Source organism: Fusarium vanettenii (assembly GCF_000151355.1).
Source record: "Fusarium vanettenii 77-13-4 chromosome 2 genomic scaffold NECHAsca_18_chr2_1_0, whole genome shotgun sequence".
NCBI lineage: Eukaryota > Fungi > Ascomycota > Sordariomycetes > Hypocreales > Nectriaceae > Fusarium > Fusarium vanettenii.
The window spans coordinates 685,903-708,360 of record NW_003315867.1 but is presented as its reverse complement, the minus strand read 5'-3'; the positions used below and the strand labels follow the sequence as shown (position 1 = coordinate 708,360).

Genomic DNA, 22,458 nt, shown 5'->3' with positions numbered 1-22,458 from the left:
CACCGAAGGCGCTGAAAGCACTAAACCCCACTGGCCAAGTTGCGTCACTGTGGTTGGGTGCCTGTCCATCTTTTGATGTCTGTGCTTCACTTGGTGGACTGGCTTTCACCTTTGACACTTCCGCCTCACCAACTGAACCGTCCCGTTTGTGGTTAAAGATGCGCCCATAACCGCGTTTGACTCTGATCTCTGACGCGTTTGGAAGTTGCGAGCTGAATCAGCCAACAACCGAAAGGGTGCCCACTCTTGTTAAGCATCCTCCTACTTCCCCGCCGTTTGCGTAGCGGGGCATCAACTTCGCTTCCACTCGAGAGCTTCACCGAACCTTACGATATCGCACCAAGAACTTTACCACGACTGCCTTTTCAGGCTGTAGCACTTTTAAAATTGAACCCTCCTCTCCCATACACCGCGGAGAAACACACCGACAACCACCGCTGTGCTGGGAGCGTCGCCGATCATGGACGACAACATCTCCACCTTTATCGCCATCACCGGCGCAAACGCCGATGTCGCCCGTAGTTTCCTCGAGATGACTGCGGGCAACTTTGAGCGTGCTATCGAGCTCTTTTACGAGAACCCTGACCTTGCTTCCGGCGTGGGAGCTGGTCTTTCAGCCAACACCGCATCAACGAACCAGCCCGCGCCCGCGACCGCACCTCCCCGAGGCAACATTGGGAGACAAGACTCGGATGGCATTATTCATATCGATAGTGATGAAGATGAGGATATGCAGTTTGACGAAGATAGCGACCGCGAGGAGGAAAACCAGCGAGCGGCGGCCGCTCAGGCGGCAGCTTTGGCACAAGAGGAGGAAGACATGGCTATGGCTAAGCGGTTGCAGGAGGAGCTATACCAAGAAAACCACGGTTCTGGATCTGGGGGCGCAGGAGATGTGAGAGCACCCATTGCGCGGACCACCGAAACGCTCGTGGCTCCTGGTTGGGGCGGTGGCGAGCATGATGATGGGATGGAAGCAGCTTTCTTGGAGGAGCTGCGACGGCGGCGACAACAGGCGGCGAACGCATGTAAGTACAGGATCTGGACTTGAGCCCGGTAACCTACTGACACAGACAATACAGCTCGAACCGGCGGACCTTTTTCGCAGCAAATATGGGGCGATCCCGAGCGTCATCCTACTCAGTCGACCGAAAATGGCTCCCACGCGAGACGGCTCGAAGACCTGTTCCGACCACCATACGATCTTATGGCGCGTATGACCTGGGATGAGGCCCGTACGCTTGGCAAGGAAGACAAGAAATGGATCATGGTTAATCTCCAGGATATGAACGACTTCAACTGCCAAGCCTTGAACAGGGACATTTGGAAGGACAAGGCTGTTAAGGACCTGATTTCGGAAAACTTCATCTTCCTGCAGTACGACAAGGACTTTCCTGACGCAGAAGAGTTTGTTACTTTTTACTTTCCTAACCAGTCCCACGAGAATCCCGACAACTACCCTCACGTCTCCATTATCGACCCCCGAACAGGCGAACAGGTCAAGGTCTGGAGCGGTAGACCATTCCCCAGCGCCAGCGACTTTCACGCCGAGGTTGCTGAGTTTTTGGATCGATACAGCTTGGCTGCCAACAGCAAGAACCCAGTGGCCAAGTCAACGGCCAGGAAGCCAAAGCATGTGGATGTTGAGCGCATGACAGAGGAGGAGATGCTGGAAATGGCCTTGAGAAACAGTTTGGAGGGCGCTTCTGGAAGCCAAGGATCGAGTTCCACACCGAATGTCCACGACCCCGATGCTTTGACAAAGTCACCAGAGCCAGCGGATGTTGGTAAGGGCAAGGAGCCCGAGGCGCCAGTTGAGCAAAACCCTTGGACTTTAATCTCGAGCACAAACCCACACGCAGAGCCAGAGAACAACCCTGCTACAACCACTCGAATCCAGTTCCGACACCCTACCGGCCGTGTTATCCGACGATTTAACCTCCAAGACTCAGTACGTCGGATCTACGAATGGCTCAAGGCTGAACCTCTGGAGGGTAAGGATGGAATTGAGTTTGAGCTCAAGAAGATGCCCCAGGGTCAAGATCTCCTGGAGAGTCTGGATGCTACCATCGCAGACACTGGGCTGAAGCAGGGAACAGTGATGATCGAGTTCATCGAGGACTAAGGCTGATGTTTTTTCCTTCCTTCTTGATGCGAGAATGATTTCGTCTTTTCACAAGGCCATGCATGGACAACAGCAGGCATTTGCAGATAGATCAGTATCGGAGCCATCGGAGTGAATTGGACTGGACTGGCTGCGGCCAGAGGTGCAGGCATGTTCTGACTCCTTCTGGGGGGCATCTTATTGGGATTGTTTTACGGTATTACCATGGAGATTGGGTTGGGAGGCTCATGTCGTTAGACACTTTTGCTCTCATGATTCAGCAGCGACGGGAACCAAGGATGAGGTGGATGGTAGTTAGGCAATGAAACGAGCATGATCGACTCGATGTTGACCTAATGAAGCAGTTTCTCAATAGCCAACCGTTTGAGTGATATTTGTGAGGCATGTTTGGAGCGTACAAGCCAACTAGACGATAATCTCCCGCAACCAACGAATGGCCGAGATTCAGCTTCAGCCTCAAATGTCGAGTAATTTCCCTCATCAGCTTGGGCCTCTCTCGAATCTTGTAGCCCTATCTGTTGGAGGTGAGATGATGCACAAAAAGTGCTAGTCTGAGCGGCGTGGTCCAATCGCAGAGAGTCAAAACGGTCCGTCGAGGGTGTTTCAGCATGAATGAGAGGGCGACCAATCAGATGCCTCAAGTCCGTGGAGAGTGAGATGCAAAGGTTCTCTGACAAATGCCCTCTTCATGCAGAGAATTAGTTGTACCCAACGCAGCTTGGCATGGATGGAAACCTTGCATTCTCCTGCCTGAAGCATGAACTGAGGCTGAGCTGGAGACCTACGTACGTATGGAGATGGAGGCCAGTGCGGGGGAGATACAGCGGCGGCCCCTCCGTGTCTCCAGCTGCTAATGGCCGACGGATGACAGGGGCCGTTGGCTGAACCCCCTCCCGCTTCGAGGTTGCACCAGGAACGGCCGTGAGCAGACGGCAATGGAGGTGGATGGGATGGAAAGCAAGGCGCGGTTAGGTGGTGTTGCTCCCTCAGCAACCCCACCTTGACCTCTGCCTGTGTAAACACCCAGCAACCGCCAGCCGTTTCACTGTGGGAGGGTGCTTCTGCTTCTCTAGCTCAATTTAGCTTATTACAGGCTGGGCAGGTGCTGTAGCTTGCGCACCGCACCGCACCGCACCGCAGGCAGGCGGGGATTGGTTCTCGTTTCGAGCTGAATGCCCAGGCGCCCCGACGGAAGGGGAGTTTTTTCTTCCTCATCATCAATCTCCCTTCCAATTCCTTTTATCCCTTCTTCTTCTACTTCTTAACATCGCTCTTTCCCCTCCCTTTATTTACATCTTCTCCCTTGATACAGCCAGTGAGACTGTTTGTTGTTTACGACTGGCACATGATCCGAGACAACTTAGGACGGCGCCTCTTTTTTTTGGTGGGGTTAGAAATCGACACCGCCAACTACCAATATCCCACCTCGCAGCTTGACTCGATTCAAACTCGTCACCCTCCTTCGATACCGCCTGCGGTGTGAAGATCGAGACCTCGTCGACTGCTCGGAGAAGGCGATTCGACTCGAGCGGAAACTAAGCTAGCGATCAGCACACGAGAGGGCTGTAAGCGCCCAGAGGAAGTCGACGTGGGACAGGCATATTATCACGGCCCAAGACGAACCAAGCTGTACACCGATCGAAGCACGATGGCCGACCACGAGAGGGACGTGGACGAGACGAACGAAGCGCTCGACCCGGAGCTTCTCTACTCCAAGGAATACTGCATTGGTTAGTCTGGATATGGTCCTTTTATGGGCAATATCAAGCCTCGTGGGCACCGTGAAGGACCTCCACTGACGTTTCCCAGGTGGTGGCAGTTTTGGCAAGGTCTACAAAGGGTATACAAAACTTGACATTCTGATCTCTTGATCCGGGAGCTGATAAACCACCGCAGAGTTGACAAACGCACCGGTCAGGCAGTCGCGATCAAAGTTATCGACATCGAGAGCGCTGAGGACGAGGTGGAGGATATTATCCAGGAGATCGCCATTCTTTCCGAGTTGCAATCCCCATATGTCACCAAGTACTATGGATCATATGCGAAAGGCGCCGAACTATGGATCGTCATGGAGTTTTGCTCCGGCGGGAGCTGCGCCGACTTGATGAAGCCAGGGCTGATCGGAGAGGACTACATCGCCATCATTGTGCGGGAGCTGTTGCAGGGGTTGGACTATCTCCACACAGACAAGAAGCTGCACCGCGATGTCAAGGGTGAGTTGGGTCGAGATCATGTGGCATGCGAGACTGACAACCTTGACAGCTGCCAATGTACTGCTCAGCAGCAACGGGCAGGTCAAGCTCGCCGACTTTGGCGTCTCAGGACAGCTCTCCGCAACCATGACCAAGAAAAACACGTTCGTCGGTACTCCCTTCTGGATGGCTCCGGAGGTTATCAAACAATCCGGATACGACCACAAGGCTGATATCTGGTCACTCGGTATCACGGCCCTCGAACTGGCCAACGGCGAACCACCCTACGCCGATATTCACCCCATGAAGGTCCTCTTTCTCATCCCAAAGAACCCACCCCCGCGACTCGAAGGCAACTTCACCAAGGCCTTTAAGGACTTTATTGAGCTATGCCTCCAGCGAGACCCCAAGGAGCGACCAACAGCGAAGGACCTGCTCCGACACCCGTTTATTAGACGAGCAAAGCGGACAACCTACCTGACCGAGCTCATTGAGAGACATACTCGATGGGCGGCTACTCACAAGAACGATGATGAGGACAACTGGGATTCTAACCCCGGCCGAGCCCCGGCCGAGCGCGAGCGGGTAGATGAAGACATGTGGGACTTTGGCACCGTGAGACTTATTGGTGAGCGTGGAGGCATCGTCAACCGACCCAGTCTCAATCCTTTGGACGAGAGCGCAACGAATGCGAGATCTTCGCGACCACTAGAACCTGCTGATGACTACACCGAGCGGCGACGTGAGGGAAGCCCGACAAAGGTCAAGGACTTTGCCTTTGAGCCAAGCGAGACCGTCAAGGCGCCGAATCCAGGCTCCAGACAGTCCAGTCCTCAGCGCAAGGCTGTTCCACTACAACAACCACAGTTCCAACAGCCTATGTCATCTCCTACTAGAGTACCACTCCCTCAGAGCCCGATGAAGCAGCTACCGAGAGACAACAACGAAACTCCGAGAGCACCACGGCCGATGCCACCCCTACCAGTGGAGCAGTCACCAGACTACGATCGTGAGCTACAAAGCCAGCTTCAGCGTGATCTGGGTAAGCTCAATCTGAACCTCGACGGCAAGGCGAGCCCCCAGTTGTCATCATCGCAATGGCCAGTACCGCCCACGCCGCCAGCACATACAGGAGGGCCACGACCAATGCCCTCCAAGGTGACGCAGATAAGCCTACCGGAAATACCCCCATATAGGGGTAGAACGCCTTCATCACAGCAAAGTCCCTCCCCACAACCGACATCTTCGCAGCGACTTTCCACACATGTGGCAGTTCCACCAGTAGCGCAGTGTCCTCGACCACTTTCCTCCAAGGCTCAGTCACCAGCCCTCCCCGAGTTTGCGACGGCCCCATCGTCATTCCCTGCGCCGGGACCAGCCAACCCGAACGGCGATCTGGATGCCCTTCACGATGTCATCTTCCCCGCGCTGGAGGAAGCCCTGAAGCGACGACAGATCAACCTCCAACAGATGCACGGGCCATCACAATACCCGGCGCAAGGGACACCTCAGCAAGAACGAGCTGAGGCGGCGCACGAAAAGGTGCGGAGATTGGTGTATAAACTGGCGTATGTCTGTAAGGAGATTGATCACTACGACAAGGCCGAGCCTGTAGGCATGGGCCGAGAGGCCGGAAGTTTCCTTGAAGGCCTTCTTGAGGAGATCTTGGTGAGAGTGGAGCCATTGGACGAGGATGAGGAAGTCCAAGCTTGAGGGCGTGTACTTGTTGATGTCAGGGAAGAGCGTGAAGAAGAATTTGAAGTCATTTTGGAGTTCTGGTCTGACATTGTATATGGCATGAAGGAGGAGTACGAGCCGGCTGAAGGACAAAAAGGATGAACCGGGAGGCCGGGATGAGTGTATCAAAGAGGGACAAGGCATGACAGGGCGAGGCAAAGACAGCGAGGATCAATGGTTGGACTTGTGCTTAGACAGATTAAACCGAGCGGATTGATTACTTTTATGATGGACGAAATGGAATAGACAATGGATGTTATGCTGCTGCTTGTTTTGGAGATGGTGGTTAGGCGGCTGCAGGTGGAGCATGTGGCATGGGATGAGGGGGACAAGATGGAGATGCTCCACATGCAGCGATTCAGCGTGAGTAGAAACCATGATGACGCCGTGACACGACCGAGGGACATGTTTATTGATTTGAAGTTGGCCGGTTGAATGCGGAAGCTGAGATGCGCCAATTGACACCAAATACAGATGCAGAGCGATTGTTTACAGTTGTTGTCTCTTGGCTTTGGTGTTGGCCTGAAGCTGTGACGTCGTTGGAATTTGCATGGAAGATCTAGAGTTTCGAAAGGCGGTCTCGGCCAAAATTGAAACTAAACCTAAAGCAGTAACAAATCTAATGGCATCGCCGAGAACCTAGCCCCTCATACTTCCTATGCAAGACTAAAGCATCGGGCTGGGCGAACCCACTGTTCAACAGACAAGCTCGGAACAAGCATTCGCTCTCCGCTCGGAAAAAGGGCGGCGGCCGAAACAAGAGGCAGAAAAAAAAGTCTCGGTAATGGAGGAGACCTGGGAAGCTCGGCCAATGCGACACCAATGGCAGGGCAAAAGAGCCCATGGGAACCTTGGGCAACGGGAAACGGGCCATGCGCGATTTGAACTCTTTTCTTTCTTTTTAGTTTTTTTTCTTTTACACTCTTGACATCTTTTACATCACTCTCCTCCTCTCCATCTCGTGTGCGGTCTGCGGTTTAATTCCTTTTCTTCCTCTTTGTCCTATCCTCAAGAAATCTCTCCTCTCCATCCGCAACCGTCATCATGTTGTCGCGAGGATCTGTTCGATCGGCCCAGGTATGTTTTTGTTTCTCTTTGCTGGTGATATGAGAGAAACGCAATTGAGTAGTTTACTAACATTCTTCTTCTATACAGCTGCTGCGCGGCGTGGCCCAGCAACCCCAGCTCGCCCGATCCTTCGCCACCGTCCAGTCCGACATCTTCAAGCCCGCCAAGTTCGGCGGCAAGTACACCGTCACCCTCATCCCCGGTGACGGTATCGGTACCGAGGTTGCCGAGTCTGTCAAGACCGTCTTCAAGGCCGACAACGTGCCCGTCGAGTGGGAGCAGGTCGAGGTTTCTGGCCTCGAGGGCGCCGGCCGCACCGAGGATGCCTTCCGCGAGTCGGTCGCCTCGCTCAAGCGCAACAAGCTCGGCCTCAAGGGAATCCTTCACACCCCCATCAGCCGATCCGGACACCAGAGCTTCAACGTCGCCATGCGACAGGAGCTTGACATTTACGCCAGCATCAGCTTGATCAAGAACATCCCTGGCTACGAGACCCGCCACAAGGACGTCGACCTGTGCATCATCCGCGAGAACACCGAGGGAGAGTACTCTGGCCTCGAGCACCAGAGTGTTCCCGGCGTCGTCGAGTCGCTCAAGATCATCACCCGCGCAAAGTCTGAGCGCATCGCCAAGTTTGCTTTCAGCTTTGCTCTCGCCAACGGCCGCTCCAAGGTCACCTGCATCCACAAGGCCAACATCATGAAGCTGGCCGACGGTCTTTTCCGCAGCACCTTCCACCAGGTCGCCAAGGATTACCCCACCCTCGAGGTCAACGACATGATTGTCGACAACGCCTCCATGCAGGCTGTTTCCCGACCCCAGCAGTTCGACGTCATGGTCATGCCCAACCTTTACGGTGGTATCCTGTCCAACATTGGCGCTGCTCTTGTCGGTGGTCCCGGTATCGTCCCCGGCTGCAACATGGGCCGTGAGGTCGCCGTCTTTGAGCCCGGTTGCCGTCACGTCGGTCTCGACATCAAGGGCAAGGACCAGGCCAACCCTACCGCTATGCTTCTCTCCGGCAGCATGCTGCTGCGACACCTCGGTCTCGATGAGCATGCTAACCGCATCTCCAAGGCCACCTACGCCGTCATTGCTGAGGGGTAAGTTGTCTGTCTAGGTATAGTAACAAAAGCTAACTGTTCAATAGCAAGGTCCGCACCCCCGATATGGGCGGCTCCTCCACCACCCACGAGTTCACCAAGGCCATCCTCGACAAGCTCGAGACTGTTTAAATCGAGCAACTTTTTGTGATATCCCCGGCCTAAACAACCTACCCTAAACCAACCAAACCGACGCAATGTTTCCCTTTTTTTAAACTGCATTTTTTCGTTATTACCCCGTCCGTCGCGGGGGGCAAGTAACCCAAACACACACTCGATCGAATATTAGACCTAGGAACGACCCGAGGGGAAAGGGCTCTGGCGGCATTTAGGCGTTCCGAGAGAGAAAAGGGGGTGTTTCTGGGGGAGCGACGCAGAGGAAGAAGAGGAGATGATCGCTGAAAGAGCGAGCGTGAAGAGGGGGAGGTTGTACGTGTAACATGACCTTGATAGCAGTGGAATTGATGCATAAATCAACTATTCATGACTACTTGTGCTCTTGAAGATGAGTTAAGGTAAAAGTGCAATACAGGTCCTGGACTGAGGAGCGTCAGCAAGCCAATTCTGGGTACATGGCGTCTAGACTCCTGTCTAGACTCTTTGCGCGCATTCTCTTCGGGCTTGGCTCTTATCGCGACATGCCTTGCATCGCGGAGACCGAGCTGTTATCCTCGGTTGATGTTGTACCGAAGACCCTGGTTGCATGAGGAGCTTCTGCTGGCGAATGGGGGCTAAGGATGTGGGTAGACACCCAACTATGCCTAAAAATAAGTTGATCAAACTACCTAGGTAGAAGCAGTAACAAGCATCAGGAATTATCCGATTTGGTTGTTCCACTGATCTAGAACTCGCCAATGACATTGCCCATAAGTCCCCTGGATTGTCCTGATTAAGCTCCTGATGTTCCGAAACATGGCAGAAACGCCATGCAAAGACTGCGTCGAGAAGCGAGTTCTTGATTCCCTCAGGCCGCCCTTAGATCGAACCAACTTGCTCGCCACTTGGAGCCATCAAGACCTCGTCAGATCTGCTCCTGTTTGCGCTATCTGCAACTTCATATTGGAAATCATCGGTGATTCCATATCTGAAGCTGGGGCGGTGCCAAGAGGATTCGATAGTGTAAACAACATCTTCATAATGTCCGACGGCGATCCGTTCGCCTCTACATATCAGCTTACACTGTACTGGCAAACCATGGCTCTCCAGCGCTCTGTTTCCATCTATCCCAACTCTCCATGCGGCACTCACAATTGTCAGTGACTCGCAGAGCACCAGCACGGGAATCCCAGGCATTTCCATGTTGAGGCCAAAACCATCGCCTACCCTGGATGCTTATGGTTTCTTTCTGGTTGCCGCTCAGGCCTCGATTTCAGAGGCCCTTTCCACTTCCCGCTGGTTCAGTCGAGGTTGGACGTTGTAGGAAATGTGTTCCTCGAAGTCCATCTTACTCTTCACCGACTGGCAGGCCTTCTTCCAAATTGACGACACCGTGTACGTGGAGGACGGACGGAGCGAGAGCAGCACGGGAGTTTATGCTGATGATAAAAGAAACGTTTTAATCAGCCTCGAGCCTTGCACGCCAAATCCCAATGTTGGACCTCGGCAGCCATAGCCTGGCAGGAATCAGCTCACTGTGCCTGGCTTGCCAGGCTCGACAACGGCTCCACGACATCTTGGAGATGAGGAAGAAGAATACTTCCTCGAGGGTGAAGATCCAACCGGCACACGTAAACGAAAAAGGCAGATGGCAGAAGAAATTGAAGAGACTCGAAAAGCTCGAAATACGCTCGAAACCTTTGCCAATTACAAGCAACTCCTACAAACATATACCGGCCGAACCTTGACCTATGAGCGTGACACCGTCAAGGCTTTCGAGGGCGTACTAGAATACTTCCGGGTCGCCCTGGGACCACATGTCTGGGGACTACCCTCGAAGAGATTTGACGAAGCACTTCTGTGGCAGGTGGAGAAACCGAGCAGCCGACGTGCAGGCTACCCATCGTGGTCATGGTGTGGATGGTATCTGAGCTCAGGTTCGCATCTAACGCACCTAGACTCTTCAAGACAGTCGGCCAAGTACTTTAAGGGCGCAGAACTTGAAAGGACATCAATCTCGGAACTGGACCTGGAGCCAAGCACATCTCAGGGCGCTGTTAGAAACGGATTTCCAGACATCATCGTAGTCCAAGCAACGTACACAACCCTCGGTATCAGGCGTGACATGTTACCTTACCAGGGGAAAGACAGTTTTGAGGTGATAGAGCCAACATCGCAGAGAAAGCTGGCAAACATGACCCTTGGGCCAGAATGGGCCGCGGACCTGAGGCAAGTGACCTTTTGGAATTATCTCGTCGCGACCGCTGGTCCATGAACCGAACGCGGCTCGGCTTTCAGGATCGCAGACCTAGGGCTTCTGGTTACAAAGTCTATATTCCTGACGTCGCCATTGTAATGGCTGTTGTGGAAGACGGTGATAACCTGTGGCAGAGGGTCCAGATCTGCGATATTGATAGAGAAGCGTGGGAGTTACTGTCTTTGGAGCATGGCTTATTCACCATGAAATGAATCAGCGATGATCATGACCCGTGTCAAGGCTATTTAAGCTTACTTTGGCTAAAGATACGACAGGATCTTGAATCTTGAACGCAGCCTGCATTCAATGAGACCCTGGGGTGGAGGTGACGGACTCGGTCGCCGACGCCGAAGCCGTGGAGATTCGGCGCTCAAGATGATCGGCGCCGCGGCCGATGAAGGATGATACGCATATGCCTGATGGATCAACCAATTCTGACCTCCGAGCGTACCGAAAGAAGTTCTTGACTCTGTTTAAGCATAGCCACGGGGAAAAGTTTCATTACGCCGGTTGTCGATCAGGTGCTTTCAGCGGAGCCTCAACTCGCCTCTTTGACCTTGCTCTTATATCTCACCTCCTTCATGAATGTTTAACTCGACAACGCCAAAACCACAAACACCATATATCATGCTTGACAGACCCCCCATCCGCATCGGCAATGTCTCTGGCGCCACGGGCGACCACCCCCACGCCATGGCCCGGATGGTGCGCTCCGGCAACGTCAACGTCATCACGGGAGACTGGCTCTCCGAGATGAACATTGCCTGGAACGCCATCACCAAGCAGGAAGTCGATCCGGACTTGGGTTATGAGAATGGCTTCTTTGAGCAGCTTGACGAGTGTCTTGATGACATTATGCAGCGGGATATTCGCGTTGTTACCAATGCTGGTGCGTTGAATACTGAAGCGCTGTATCGAAAGGTTAGGGCGCTTTGTGAGAAGAGGGGGTATGGGGATTGCGTTGTTGCCGCGGTTTTGGGTGATGATGTTTCGGATGTTGTTATGGATGAGAACAAGAGGAGGGGGTTGGCTATCACGCACTTGGATCACCCGGAGCAGACACTCGACACTTGGGGATTCACTCCTTGCTGTGCTACAGCTTACATTGGCTGCTGGGGTATCGTGCAAGCTCTCCGATCTGGAGCTCGCATCGTCATCTGTGGTCGTTGTACTGATGCCTCTCCTGTCATGGGCGCCGCTGCTTGGTACCATGGATGGAGGGAGGATCAGTATGAGGAATTGGCGGGTTCACTTTTGGCGGCTCATCTGATCGAGTGTGGTCCTTATGTCGTCGGGGCCAACTTTTCTGGTTTCAAGGACTTTTTGCCTGAGCTTGTCGACATTGCGTTCCCCATTGCCGAGATTGATCCCAGAGGACGCTGTGTTATCGGGAGGACTAGCGAAGGAGGTGGTCGTGTGACGAAGGATACAGTCACGGCTCAGTTGCTCTATGAGCTTCAAGGACATCTTTACTTGAACCCCGATGTCGTGGCAGACCTGTCAGGTGTGAAAGTTGAAGAAGAGGCGACAAATCGAGTGGTTGTCTCTGGAGTCAAGGGCCGTCCTCCACCTGCAACGACAAAGGTCATGATCGCTGCCAAGGGGGGGTTCCAAGCCGAAGCAACATTTTACATCAACGGTCTCGACGTGGTGGAAAAGGCAGCCATGATGAAGGCGCAGCTGGCGCACATGTTCAAAGACAGCAACTTTAGCCGTCTCAGCATCGAGCTCTACGGAACACCAGCCGACAACCCGACGTCTCAACAAGCAGGCACCGTGTCGCTGCGGGTGTTTGCGCAGGCGAGAAAGAAGGAGGATATCGAACCGAGCAAGTTCAAGGTTCCCATCTATGCGCTGCGGATGCAGAGTTATCCGGGATACCACATGAATCTCGACTTTCGAACCATGACGCCGAAACCGTTTATGGAAATGTTTCCTGCGCTCATGCCCATGTCTGCTATCGATCATCGGGTTGAGATGAGTACTGGTGAGGTGCTGCGTGTTCAACCGCCGAGTGAGACGGCTGCGTATCCGATTGTTAGGCCTTCGGCGGATACGTATGGGCCTGTGGACATGCTTACTTTTGGACCGACGGAGTGGGCGCCGCTGGGTAGTGTGGTGCATGCTCGGTCTGGTGACAAGGGTGATAACTCGAACGTGGGCTTTTTCGTGCGAAACGACGACGAGTATCCCTGGTTGCGGAACCTATTGACAGTGTCAAAGATTAAGCAGCTATTCGGGGATGACTGGTTCAAGGGAAATCCCGACAGGAGGGTGGAAAGAGTCGAGTTTCCAGGTGTTAATGCTGTTCACTTGTAAGTTTTCGAATGTCTGTTGGGAGTTGAGATGCTAACGTTTATGTAGCCGGATTTTGGACAATCTCAATGGTGGGATTGCTTCTTCTGATCGGATTGATGGGCTTGGGAAGGGTATTGCAGAGTATCTGAGGAGTCGATATGTAGATGTTCCAAAGGCGTTTCTTGAAAGAGGACGAATTTGAGTGAAGGATGGACGGGTATCACGGAAGATGTGATTTAGAATGATAGACTTTTTATGTATGTGGAATGGGAATCCTATAAATGGTATACTTTGATTGCGGCTGAATGGATAATTCCCTATGGAAGTGCTTAGTAGTACCTATGAGAGTCTTCTCCAAGACCAAAGAACCACTCCTGCGATAACTGCGATATAGCATCATTGTGAAACTCATCCAACCCAAGACTCTGTAGATCTCCAAAACAATCCCTAAACGTGCTGTCCACCGTCATGTTTGCAAAGCCAGCTGTCTGCTGATAGAGTCCTGTAGAGAAGGGCACTGCCTCGACCATGTCTACATTTGCGTCGTTACTCGTCGCTTGTGGAGTTTGCACCGCTGGAGGTGTTTGAGCGTCGACTATATCGGCGACTACGGCGTCGCTTAGTCTGTCAAAGAGATCGGAGCAGTTTCTTGCCAAGTCCCATCGCTCGGAGACTGCTACTAAAACCTTGGAGCATGCGCGCGTATCATTGACGACTTGATTGATGGTCGGTGTAGCATGTAGCCGTGCTCGTGTGGGTTCCGAAGCTTGAACTTGGAGCGCTTGGAAGTGATGTCTTAGAGCAAAGATGTAGGATAATCCCGCTAGGAAGACAGAGTGCATCGTTATCCACGAGTAGTTTAGCTTTCGAGAGCGATGTAGACTTGCGTAGAGGTTGATGGACTCTCTTGCCGAGTCGAATATGTGCTGAAGAGTAACACTATTTGTTGAAGCATCGCAGAGACACGGCGAAGGACGGAAGAGCATAAGCATTCCGTTGTGGTATAGGAGGCGATACCATTCCTCGGAGCGGAAGCTTGAGCCGCTTGCGGGTGATGCTGCTGTTGAGTCGCCTTTGACGAGAGGTAAATTCGCCGTTTCTGCGTGCCACTCTTGAAGCTCTTGAGCCAAGGCAGCTCGCATCTCTTCGTAATTGGTGTTTGTGATTGTGGTGTGTTTTGTGCTTCGATGTAATGCGTTGATGATCTTGCCGCAGATGAGTCGGTAGCGAACAATATGGACAAATACGGTTGTTGCGGCGCGGTATTGAGGTGTTCCATAAGGAGCGGACGACAAGGGATTTCCATCTTGATCTTGAGGTAAGGGATCCGAGTTGGCGCACGGCGGGAGGTCGACGTCGATATCTTCGAGTTGTATCGCCAGAGGTCGACCTAGAGCAAGGCTTGTAACACGATCTAGAGCGACAAGGCTCCAGAAACACCTCCTCTTGGTCTCCATCTCTTCCTCCCTAGCCGTAGAACTCGATGAATCGCCATCACTTGCGCTGGGCAATGTGTACGTAGACGCTCGATGAAGACCCATCTCCAAACACGTCCGAGCAGCAACTCCGATAAGATGCCAAACGCTGGTCGTGGTGTTGCTCGAAGTCGTTCCCATCCGGTACTGGCATATCAGCAGCAAAGCCTGTAACCTCTCGATGCCATCTCGGGCGAGCACGTCTGCTAGTCTCGCCATGGCGCGGTTGTAGTGCGTTTCCGCATCGTACACGCCATTCCAGTTGAACTTGTGAACTTGAGCCGTTCCTATCGCGAGGGTCATGTCCACAAAAAACGCATCGACGGGATCCTTTTCGCGAGGTTCACTCTCGTAGACAGCATCCAAGGATCGGTAGAGTGATTTCGTAGAAACAAAGGGGTAGCAGAGGTGATCGTGGCTGCAATACGCCCTCAGGAGTTCGGAAGCGAGGCTCTTTGGTGGTAGGCCAGAGGTTCCTTTCGGAGAGTGAAGGCCGGAGATGGAGTTTGGCTTCCATCCTGAAGCGTTCAAGAGAGAGGAGGATGGTTGCGGTCGTGCTTGGAGTAGGTTTGCGAGGAGGAGACCGCTTGTAGATCCAACAAAGTGATGACCTCCCCCAGCGATCAAACTCATCTGGATAACCTCCTCCGCAACCTCTCCATCGCCGGGCGAACTGTTTTCAACATGCTGCGACGGTGTTGCAGGCGTTGCATAGCTCTGTGTTGGTACCTCCCTCTCAGCTGGTGGTGCTTCAGACTCTCTTATCTGGGCGGACAAGGCGTCATTATTTGCTTGCAAGTCGCGAATACGCCTCTCAAGCTTCTGAATGTTCCTCCTCCGGATCTGGTGCTCGCTCACGGCGTACTGACATGCCACGTCTGCCCTCCTGCAGGGGGAGCACTGGGGCTGTAGCTTGTCGCAGCGGACCTTGCGCCGATGGCATCTATCGCACGCGCTGGAAGTCATCTGGAGTCCACAGTAGCGATAGGAGGAATATCTGTTGGTTTAACAGGATTTGAGTTTGACGGCGATGGAGGCCGCTTCGGCGGTTGAGACCGAGTTTGAGCCTGGGGTAGGATCGAGGGGTTTGTTTAACCCCGCTTGACTTATGGCCCCATGGGGTGGGCCAGGATCCATGGTTCGGTAAAGATTGCGGGAGTGGGAGGGAGGAGGTTTTGGTTGAGGGACTTGGGGGGATCCTAACTCGTTGAGGGGGGGGGGCAATATGCACGTCTTGAAGGCCTGTCAATTGTGGTGACCGACTCTTGATCCTTTAGGTTGTTTAATCTTGACGTCAGCTTCACTCGTTTAATTGTTTTCTCTATTCTCGTAACTAGTTGAGTGAGGATTCAATTGGAAAAAATACTACTCTATGTCGCTGTAGATCCAGCTCATCATTAGTCGCGATACTTCCTGAGGCTGATGTCTCGCTATGAATACTGAAGAAACAACAAATAACATCAATCTGGAGCACATGCCCTTCTCCATCCGTCATATTTCCTAGGTAACCTTACCCAATCCCAATGCCTCCAATTGTAACGGCCACCTCTAAACAATTCAAGGTTAATCGGTTAGCACAAACATCCCTGACTCGTAGACCAGGACCGGCATCCCTCGGTCTTCGGCGCCGCCACCGAGACCGGGGCCTAACCACCACGAACCAGTTTGTTTGCCCCCATCACAAACCCCAGATTCAAGCGGTGGAGATTTTCGAATCTGGGGTTTTATGCGGGGAAGCAAGATTGAGACAAATATCGCAAGATTTCCCTGCTTTTTCAGATGAAACCATCCCATCTTCATCACTCTTCTCATCCTGCAACCATGACTGCACCTCGCGACCAGGAAAAGATGTCGGAGAACATTCAGGCTCTTGATGCCGAGAAGCAGAATTCTGCTCATCAGGAGTATTCATCTGAAGTTCTTGACAAGAAGACTAATGGAGATTACTCGGGTGCCACTGCAAAGACTGACCCCGAGGAGATCAAGCTTGTCAAGAAGCTGGATCTCTGGATCATGGTGAGTACCCATTGATTATTCCCTCGTAACTCTGCTAACTGTGATAGCCTACTCTTTGGTTCATGTACTGGCTCAACTACCTTGATCGAAATGCCATCACCTTGGCTCGTCTCAACGGTTTCGAAGAGGATCTCGGCCTCAAAGGATCTCAATACAACACGGCCGTGTCCATCCTCTTTGTCGGATACACCCTCGGTCAAATCCCCAGCAACATGATCATTACCCGCGTCCGTCCTTCGTGGTACATGGGAGGCTTCATGATGGCTTGGGCCGTCGTCAGTGCCCTCACCGCCGTGGCTCACAACTATACCGGTGCCCTCCTTACTCGCTTCTTTCTCGGTATCGTCGAGGCTCCTTACTACCCTGGTGCTCTATACACGCTGTCGACCTTTTATACGCGAAAGGAGCTGGCAACTCGGATTAGTATCTTGTACTCGGGTAATGTTCTCGCTTCTGCCTTTGCAGGCTTGATTGCCGCAGGTGTCTTTGAGGGTATGGATGGACTTGCCGGTATCAAGGGTTGGAGATGGCTCTTTATCCTTCAGGGAGCCGTGACCGTCCTCGTCGCCATCGTGGCATGCTTCACTCTTCCCGACGAACCCCTCACAACACGATGGCTCACCCCGGAGCAACGCCAACTCGCCCACGACCGCGTCCAAAGAGATACCGTCGGAGGAAAAGGCAACGGAAACCCCTGGAGCGGTCTCCGAGAAGCCATAGCCGACCCCAAGGTCTGGGTCTTTGTCGTCTTGCAACATCTACACCTGGCAACAAATGGCTTCAAGAACTTTTTCCCAACCATTGTCAACACGCTGGGCTTCAACAGAACCATCACTCTCGTCTTGACATGCCCGCCCTTCCTCATTGCCGGAGCCATCTCGATTCTTTGGGCCAAGTCCTCGGGACACTTTAACGAGAGCACCTGGCATATTACCATCTCCAAGATAGTTGCGACGTTTGGTTTCGTCCTGGCTTGTTCTACCATGAATGTCGGAGCGAGGTACTTTGCCATGTGCGTCTTCACTATTGGAACATACGGCGTCAACTCTATTCTTCTGGCTTGGGTTGGGAACACGTGTGGTCAGACAAAGGAGAAGAAGGCTTCTGCCCTCGCTCTGGCCAACGTCAGCGCGACACTCAGTCTCATTTGGACTCCTGTAAGCTATTCCCAAGAATGTGTTTGAGAATCAGTTGCTAACATTGAACAGTACCTCTGGCCTTCTTCGGATGCGCCTCGATATGTGATCCCTCTGTCTAGTAGTGCGGCCTTTGCGGTTGCTTGCATTGCAGGTGTGTGGCTTATGAGGGTCATGCTGGTGAGGCAGAACAGGAAGATCAGGCAGAGTGACTCTGAGGCTACATTGTTCTACGCTTACTGATGGATGCGATTGGATATGGCTGGGCAATGGAGCTGGTCCATGGAAGGGAAGGAGATTGGTTTATACAACAGTTTGGCAGATCTTCAACGTACTCCAATCATGAGAATTCTCGGTGTCACCTTCTGACAACCTCATTTCTCCCTCACTTGCTTCCAGATTTCCCACCATTGGTGCTGTAACTAAAGACCCTCTATGAACAAGACACTGGTTCTTATGGGATAGATACACAGGGTCCAAAGACATAATTCTAGAAACAGCCAGACACACGAAGCAGCTAGACGAGATACCCAAATAACCGTCGATGCTTTGACACGATGACAGAGGATAGACTTTTGTTGTTCTAACCTTTCCAATGAGTTTTATTCACTCAGCAAAAAAAAAAAAAAAAAAAAAAAAACATCCTCATTGGCTGTAGCCAATTACCTATTGATTGGGGCTTAAGTGTCATGGCAGGCTTCGCGCCTTGTTGAGTTACAGTGGCCTCTAATTAGCTGCCTATAGTCTAGAGTCCATGTACGATGCCCTCATTCGTATCCATAGAAACAAGCCCCCACACATTGTTTTGTCTTCAGTAGGGACAATCCTATTCAGAGAAGCCAAGCTCCTTCAAAATAGCCCCGTTATGCTGCCCCAAGGCGGGAACAGGATCCATCCTCGCAGAGTCCACATCAGGGACGCCGGGTGGGAGAAGAGCAGGAACCTTGCCAGCTGGAGTGTCAATCTCTGTCCACCTGCCCCTGGCCTTGAGCTGGGGGTGTTCCCAGACACCCTGCATATCGTTGACGTTTGCGTTGGCAATGCCAGCCTTATCCAACCTGGCAAGGACTTCCGTCGAACTGAGGTCTGAAAAGGCGGCGCAGATGATCTCTCTGAGAGCTACTCGATTCTGGACTCGAAGCGAGTTACTGTTGAACCGCACATCCTTGGCAAGATCTGCGTTCCCCAGCACTCCGGCGCATAGCTTTGCCCACTCGCGCTCATTTTGCACCCCCATCATGACTGATCCCCCATTCGCTGTGTCAAACGGACCGTAGGGATAGATGGCGGCGTGTGCTGCGCCAGCACGGCTCGGACCAGATTGTCCCTCAAAGGCGTAGTACAAAGGGAAGGACATCCACTCAGTCATGGCCTCGAGCATGGATATATCAATGTGCGAGCCTTTACCCGTCTTTCCTCGCTTGAGGAGTGCAGCGAGGATGTTTTGAAAGGCAAATGTTCCGGCTGAGATGTCGGCGATGGAGATTCCAACCTTGGCTGGCTCAGATTCTGTTCCCGTCACGGAGAGCAGGCCGGCCTCACTCTGGACTAGCAAGTCGTAGGCCTTCTTATCCCGGTACGGTCCATTTGAGCCATATCCCGAGATGTCGCACACGATAAGACCCTCATTCCCATCCTTGAGCGCATCAAAAGAGAGCCCAAGACGCTGACTAGCTCCTGGAGCGAGGTTCTGCACCAAAACATCAGCCTTGGCCAGGAGTGCCTTGAGCACCTTGAAGTCCCTGGGGTTCTTGAGGTCGAGCGCCAGACTCTCCTTGGAGCGATTGGTCCAGACAAAGTGCGATGCCAGACCTCGGACCCTCGAGTCATAGTTCCTGGCAAAGTCGCCCTCGCCTGGGCGTTCGACTTTGATGACGCGGGCGCCTAGGTCGGCGAGTTGGCGGGTGCAGAAGGGAGCTGCTATGGCATGTTCCAGGCTGACGACTGTGACGCCATCCAAAGGGAGGATCTTTTGGGGTGATTGGGTGGCTGCGGAGTAGTGGCGAGGCATGAATTGGAGTTGACTCCGAGGTCTGAAGACGGGATTTGATCCTTTTGACCGAAGAGTATAAGATGATGTGGCGTTGAATGAGGTCGAGTATGTTCGGATTTGTCGGCCAAAGAGGGACGCCACCTTGGACGCCATGATGCTTCAATACTTGGTGAACCTGGAAATCCAAGTAGAACAGATCTTTCGAACGCAAGCAGCTGTTGGATATTTATATATAAAAGAGATGCCAATACCTGAACATCAATGACTCTAGGTAAAGAGCCCGGCTCGGCTTCTCGGGCGTCGAGTCGGCTACTTGAGGCAAGCGGATCCATCATCCACGATGGCGTCGATCACTTCAACGACATCGGAACTGCATGAATGAGCTCGCTCGAATTGGTACCAGAACCTGTGGCTAGTGAAGCGTGACAATTGAAAGAGAATAAAGTCGGTTGACCAAAAGACACAAAAATTCGCTCATTGCTTTCCTCCAAATAAAACGCCGTGAAGTTTCCCTTCCCCTAAAACGCCCTCGTTGAAATCGTGTCGCGCTCTTTTCAGCATCAACATCATGACAAGATTTTTTTCCCAGATGAAGTAGTACGGTTGGTCGTTGTTGTTGTCGCTGTTGAGGTTGGTATCTCGTGATGCCATTCTGAAACGCGGGTTGATCGGCAGACGTGCAGTAGCTTGGTGTCAACCCCAGGAAATCGACATTGGACCATGGATTTCGTATAATCCAAGTGATGGGTGTTGATTATTTGTTTGCCAGTGTGTCGCGAGGGACCACGCCCATGGCTTGTCGAAGAGAGGGTGTTAATGAGTCTGCTGAATCTCTCCGTGATTCCCTCCACGCTTCGTCGGTTCCGCGGTCTTGCGTTGGTGTGTATGCTGGCGGTGGTGCTTGAGGCATGCGCGACGTCTGCTGAGGCTTCGAAGTAGCGATTCCGTAATCATCCAGCTCTTGAACGTCCTTCACGTCTTCCAACCTGTCCATCCGCATACGTCTCCGGTGTAGGTAGCACAAGAAGGCAAGGATAAAGCAAACGGCAACGGCACTGCGACTCAGTCAGCCTAATGATTCATGTACTTTCCAAGCTGGAGTGTCGTACGCAGCGACAATGAGAACGACCATTGTAGCTCCCATTGTAGGAGCAGGCTTCTCGCAGACGTTGCTGTTGGGCATAGGATGACATGTATCCTTCTCCTCGCGGGGGAGCACTCGGGTGACATCCCAACCCCCAGCGCGAGAGGGGACAGCGTCTATACTCGAATCGATAAACATGGTGAGAGATTGATGAATGGGTTGACAAGTAAAACAAATGAAGGGTCAAGTTGGAGAGGAGCAAGTAGGCGCAAAAGAGTGGAAGGAGGTAAGAAACAAAAATGAATGAATGAATGTCAGCCACCCTTGACCATGAACCACCCACGAAATGTCCCTCTTTTTAGATTCTTTGTCAAATGATGGCTTCCCAGGAACGTATTGACGGGCTCGGGGTGCTCCAATGTTTCAGAGAAAGCTCAGCCCCAGGGGAAGGGCCCAGGGTCTCCTTTGAGCGGATGACAGGACCGATCCTTTAGAGAGGGGAACGGCCCTCGGGTTCTAGTTACGCCCCGGATAATACGAGATGTCAATAATTTATTGAATCTAGACTTTCTCCTTACGGTATGGTATATACGGTGATGACGACTCCTCAAAAGTGTGTCCCAGAGCCATCGTCTTGTTCGTATCTCAAGTCTGGACTTTTCAGTCTCAGCCCTTCAACCTCATGACGTGCCACGCGACTGATCATCAGAGTGAAACCGCCCATTCCCTCAAGTAAAACAATGCAATTCCTTCCCATCTTTCCCTTTGACCAACATCAAGCGCTAATTTTAAAGCTGTCAATGAACCCCTTTCTGTGGAGAGATGTTAATTAAACCAAGTGGAGTCACGAATCCCTGTCCACCACACACCCCCTTCGGCTCTGGACTCCGAATAAGGGATCTGTCCCTTGCAGTCTCACGTTTTTTGCCAGAATCCCCAGATTAAAGGGCGACTGGGATTGCAGGAGATCGGAGAGGCGCAGTTCCGGGTTGGTGACGCGGGTGATGATGGTTGATCACGAGGCGGGCCGAGTTGTCATCGACGCAGGGGCTGGTCATGCACTGATGTATTTTGTCTTACCAACAAGACGGCCACTGTGAGACTTGTCTGGGGCTCGCATGACCCAGCATAGACATATCCTTGGCTATGGGAGTTCTAGAAACTTGGCAGGCTTGGTAGGAATGGGCCTGGCTGTTTCGGATGCGAGCAAGTCAATGTCATAGCCTATTATTGCGAGACTCATGTTGGTGATGGTTTAAAGCTCCCTTGAGTCGGCTTACAAGCATGTAGATGGTTCAAATCGCATATCTTGATGCTCAATACGCAAGCGACGTCTGCACCTCATGACATGGGCAAGCAAGGTCTAATCAAGATCGCCAAGAGAGATCCGTCTATAGTAGAACGAGCTAAGCAGACAAAAAACGTGGCTCCAAGATAGCCATGAACAAGCATTAGCCATGGCAGCAATCGTGGCTTCAATGATAACCGTCGCCTTTGCTGTTTTGAGAAGACTACCGAACTCATATCTCTTAGCTGTCTTGGCAATTGGAAAAACATCGCTATGGTATCCTGCGTTGCGGTCTCTGTTGAATGGCCGGGATGCCTGAGGTGGGCAGGTTCTAGATGAGCTCCGAATTTACGGTCGCTCGGACGCGGGAGTTGAAGCAGACACTCAAGCATCTTGAATTTGCTGAAAAGACCCGGGAAGTATGTAGTATCGCCCCATATACAGAGTATACTAAACACAATGGGTTGTATCTCCACTTCGCACAACGGTCCTCCACATCCAGCGACAGCCAGGACATGTAGGCGCTCAACAGGTGATAATGTCATGTGTTTGTGTATCGTGGGACTAAGTAGTCGGGTTGGAGACTTTAC

The 22,458-nt window shown here is 52.4% G+C and overlaps 9 protein-coding genes across 9 annotated transcripts; 6 read left to right on the top strand and 3 right to left on the bottom strand.

Annotated features, from left to right (window-relative positions):
* Positions 1-460: 460 nt before the first annotated feature.
* Positions 461-2,125, top strand: NECHADRAFT_90728 (uncharacterized protein; the record flags this gene model as incomplete). The annotated part of the gene is made up of 2 exons (XM_003046341.1): positions 461-1,028; positions 1,083-2,125. The coding sequence occupies 2 exons, from the start codon at positions 461-463 to the stop codon at positions 2,123-2,125; spliced, it is 1,611 nt and encodes a 536-aa protein (XP_003046387.1).
* Positions 2,126-3,773: 1,648 nt separating this feature from the next.
* NECHADRAFT_33705 (uncharacterized protein) lies at positions 3,774-6,030 on the top strand (the record flags this gene model as incomplete). Its single annotated transcript, XM_003046340.1, has 4 exons — positions 3,774-3,855; positions 3,935-3,965; positions 4,022-4,338; positions 4,388-6,030. 4 exons carry the CDS (start codon positions 3,774-3,776, stop codon positions 6,028-6,030), a joined length of 2,073 nt encoding a protein of 690 aa, XP_003046386.1.
* Positions 6,031-6,878: 848 nt separating this feature from the next.
* NECHADRAFT_66098 (uncharacterized protein) lies at positions 6,879-8,701 on the top strand. Its single transcript, XM_003046339.1, has 3 exons — positions 6,879-7,131; positions 7,210-8,225; positions 8,273-8,701. Exons 1-3 carry the CDS (start codon positions 7,099-7,101, stop codon positions 8,355-8,357), a joined length of 1,134 nt encoding a protein of 377 aa, XP_003046385.1. The 5' UTR covers positions 6,879-7,098; the 3' UTR covers positions 8,358-8,701.
* A 436-nt stretch (positions 8,702-9,137) lies between these two features.
* NECHADRAFT_76060 (uncharacterized protein) lies at positions 9,138-10,596 on the top strand (the record flags this gene model as incomplete). Its single annotated transcript, XM_003046338.1, has 4 exons — positions 9,138-9,477; positions 9,515-9,641; positions 9,691-9,716; positions 9,875-10,596. 4 exons carry the CDS (start codon positions 9,138-9,140, stop codon positions 10,594-10,596), a joined length of 1,215 nt encoding a protein of 404 aa, XP_003046384.1.
* Positions 10,597-11,205: 609 nt separating this feature from the next.
* On the top strand, positions 11,206-13,078 carry NECHADRAFT_32237 (uncharacterized protein; the record flags this gene model as incomplete). Its single annotated transcript, XM_003046337.1, has 2 exons — positions 11,206-12,893; positions 12,943-13,078. 2 exons carry the CDS (start codon positions 11,206-11,208, stop codon positions 13,076-13,078), a joined length of 1,824 nt encoding a protein of 607 aa, XP_003046383.1.
* A 127-nt stretch (positions 13,079-13,205) lies between these two features.
* NECHADRAFT_76058 (uncharacterized protein) lies at positions 13,206-15,317 on the bottom strand (the record flags this gene model as incomplete). Its single annotated transcript, XM_003045778.1, has 1 exon — positions 13,206-15,317. One exon carries the CDS (start codon positions 15,315-15,317, stop codon positions 13,206-13,208), a length of 2,112 nt encoding a protein of 703 aa, XP_003045824.1.
* Positions 15,318-16,172: 855 nt separating this feature from the next.
* NECHADRAFT_76057 (uncharacterized protein) lies at positions 16,173-17,746 on the top strand (the record flags this gene model as incomplete). The annotated part of the gene is made up of 3 exons (XM_003046336.1): positions 16,173-16,367; positions 16,415-17,524; positions 17,576-17,746. 3 exons carry the CDS (start codon positions 16,173-16,175, stop codon positions 17,744-17,746), a joined length of 1,476 nt encoding a protein of 491 aa, XP_003046382.1.
* Positions 17,747-18,329: 583 nt separating this feature from the next.
* Positions 18,330-19,514, bottom strand: NECHADRAFT_33279 (uncharacterized protein; the record flags this gene model as incomplete). The annotated part of the gene is made up of 1 exon (XM_003045777.1): positions 18,330-19,514. The coding sequence occupies one exon, from the start codon at positions 19,512-19,514 to the stop codon at positions 18,330-18,332; it is 1,185 nt and encodes a 394-aa protein (XP_003045823.1).
* Positions 19,515-20,250: 736 nt separating this feature from the next.
* Positions 20,251-20,778, bottom strand: NECHADRAFT_76055 (uncharacterized protein; the record flags this gene model as incomplete). Its single annotated transcript, XM_003045776.1, has 2 exons — positions 20,251-20,551; positions 20,606-20,778. 2 exons carry the CDS (start codon positions 20,776-20,778, stop codon positions 20,251-20,253), a joined length of 474 nt encoding a protein of 157 aa, XP_003045822.1.
* Positions 20,779-22,458: the final 1,680 nt, after the last annotated feature.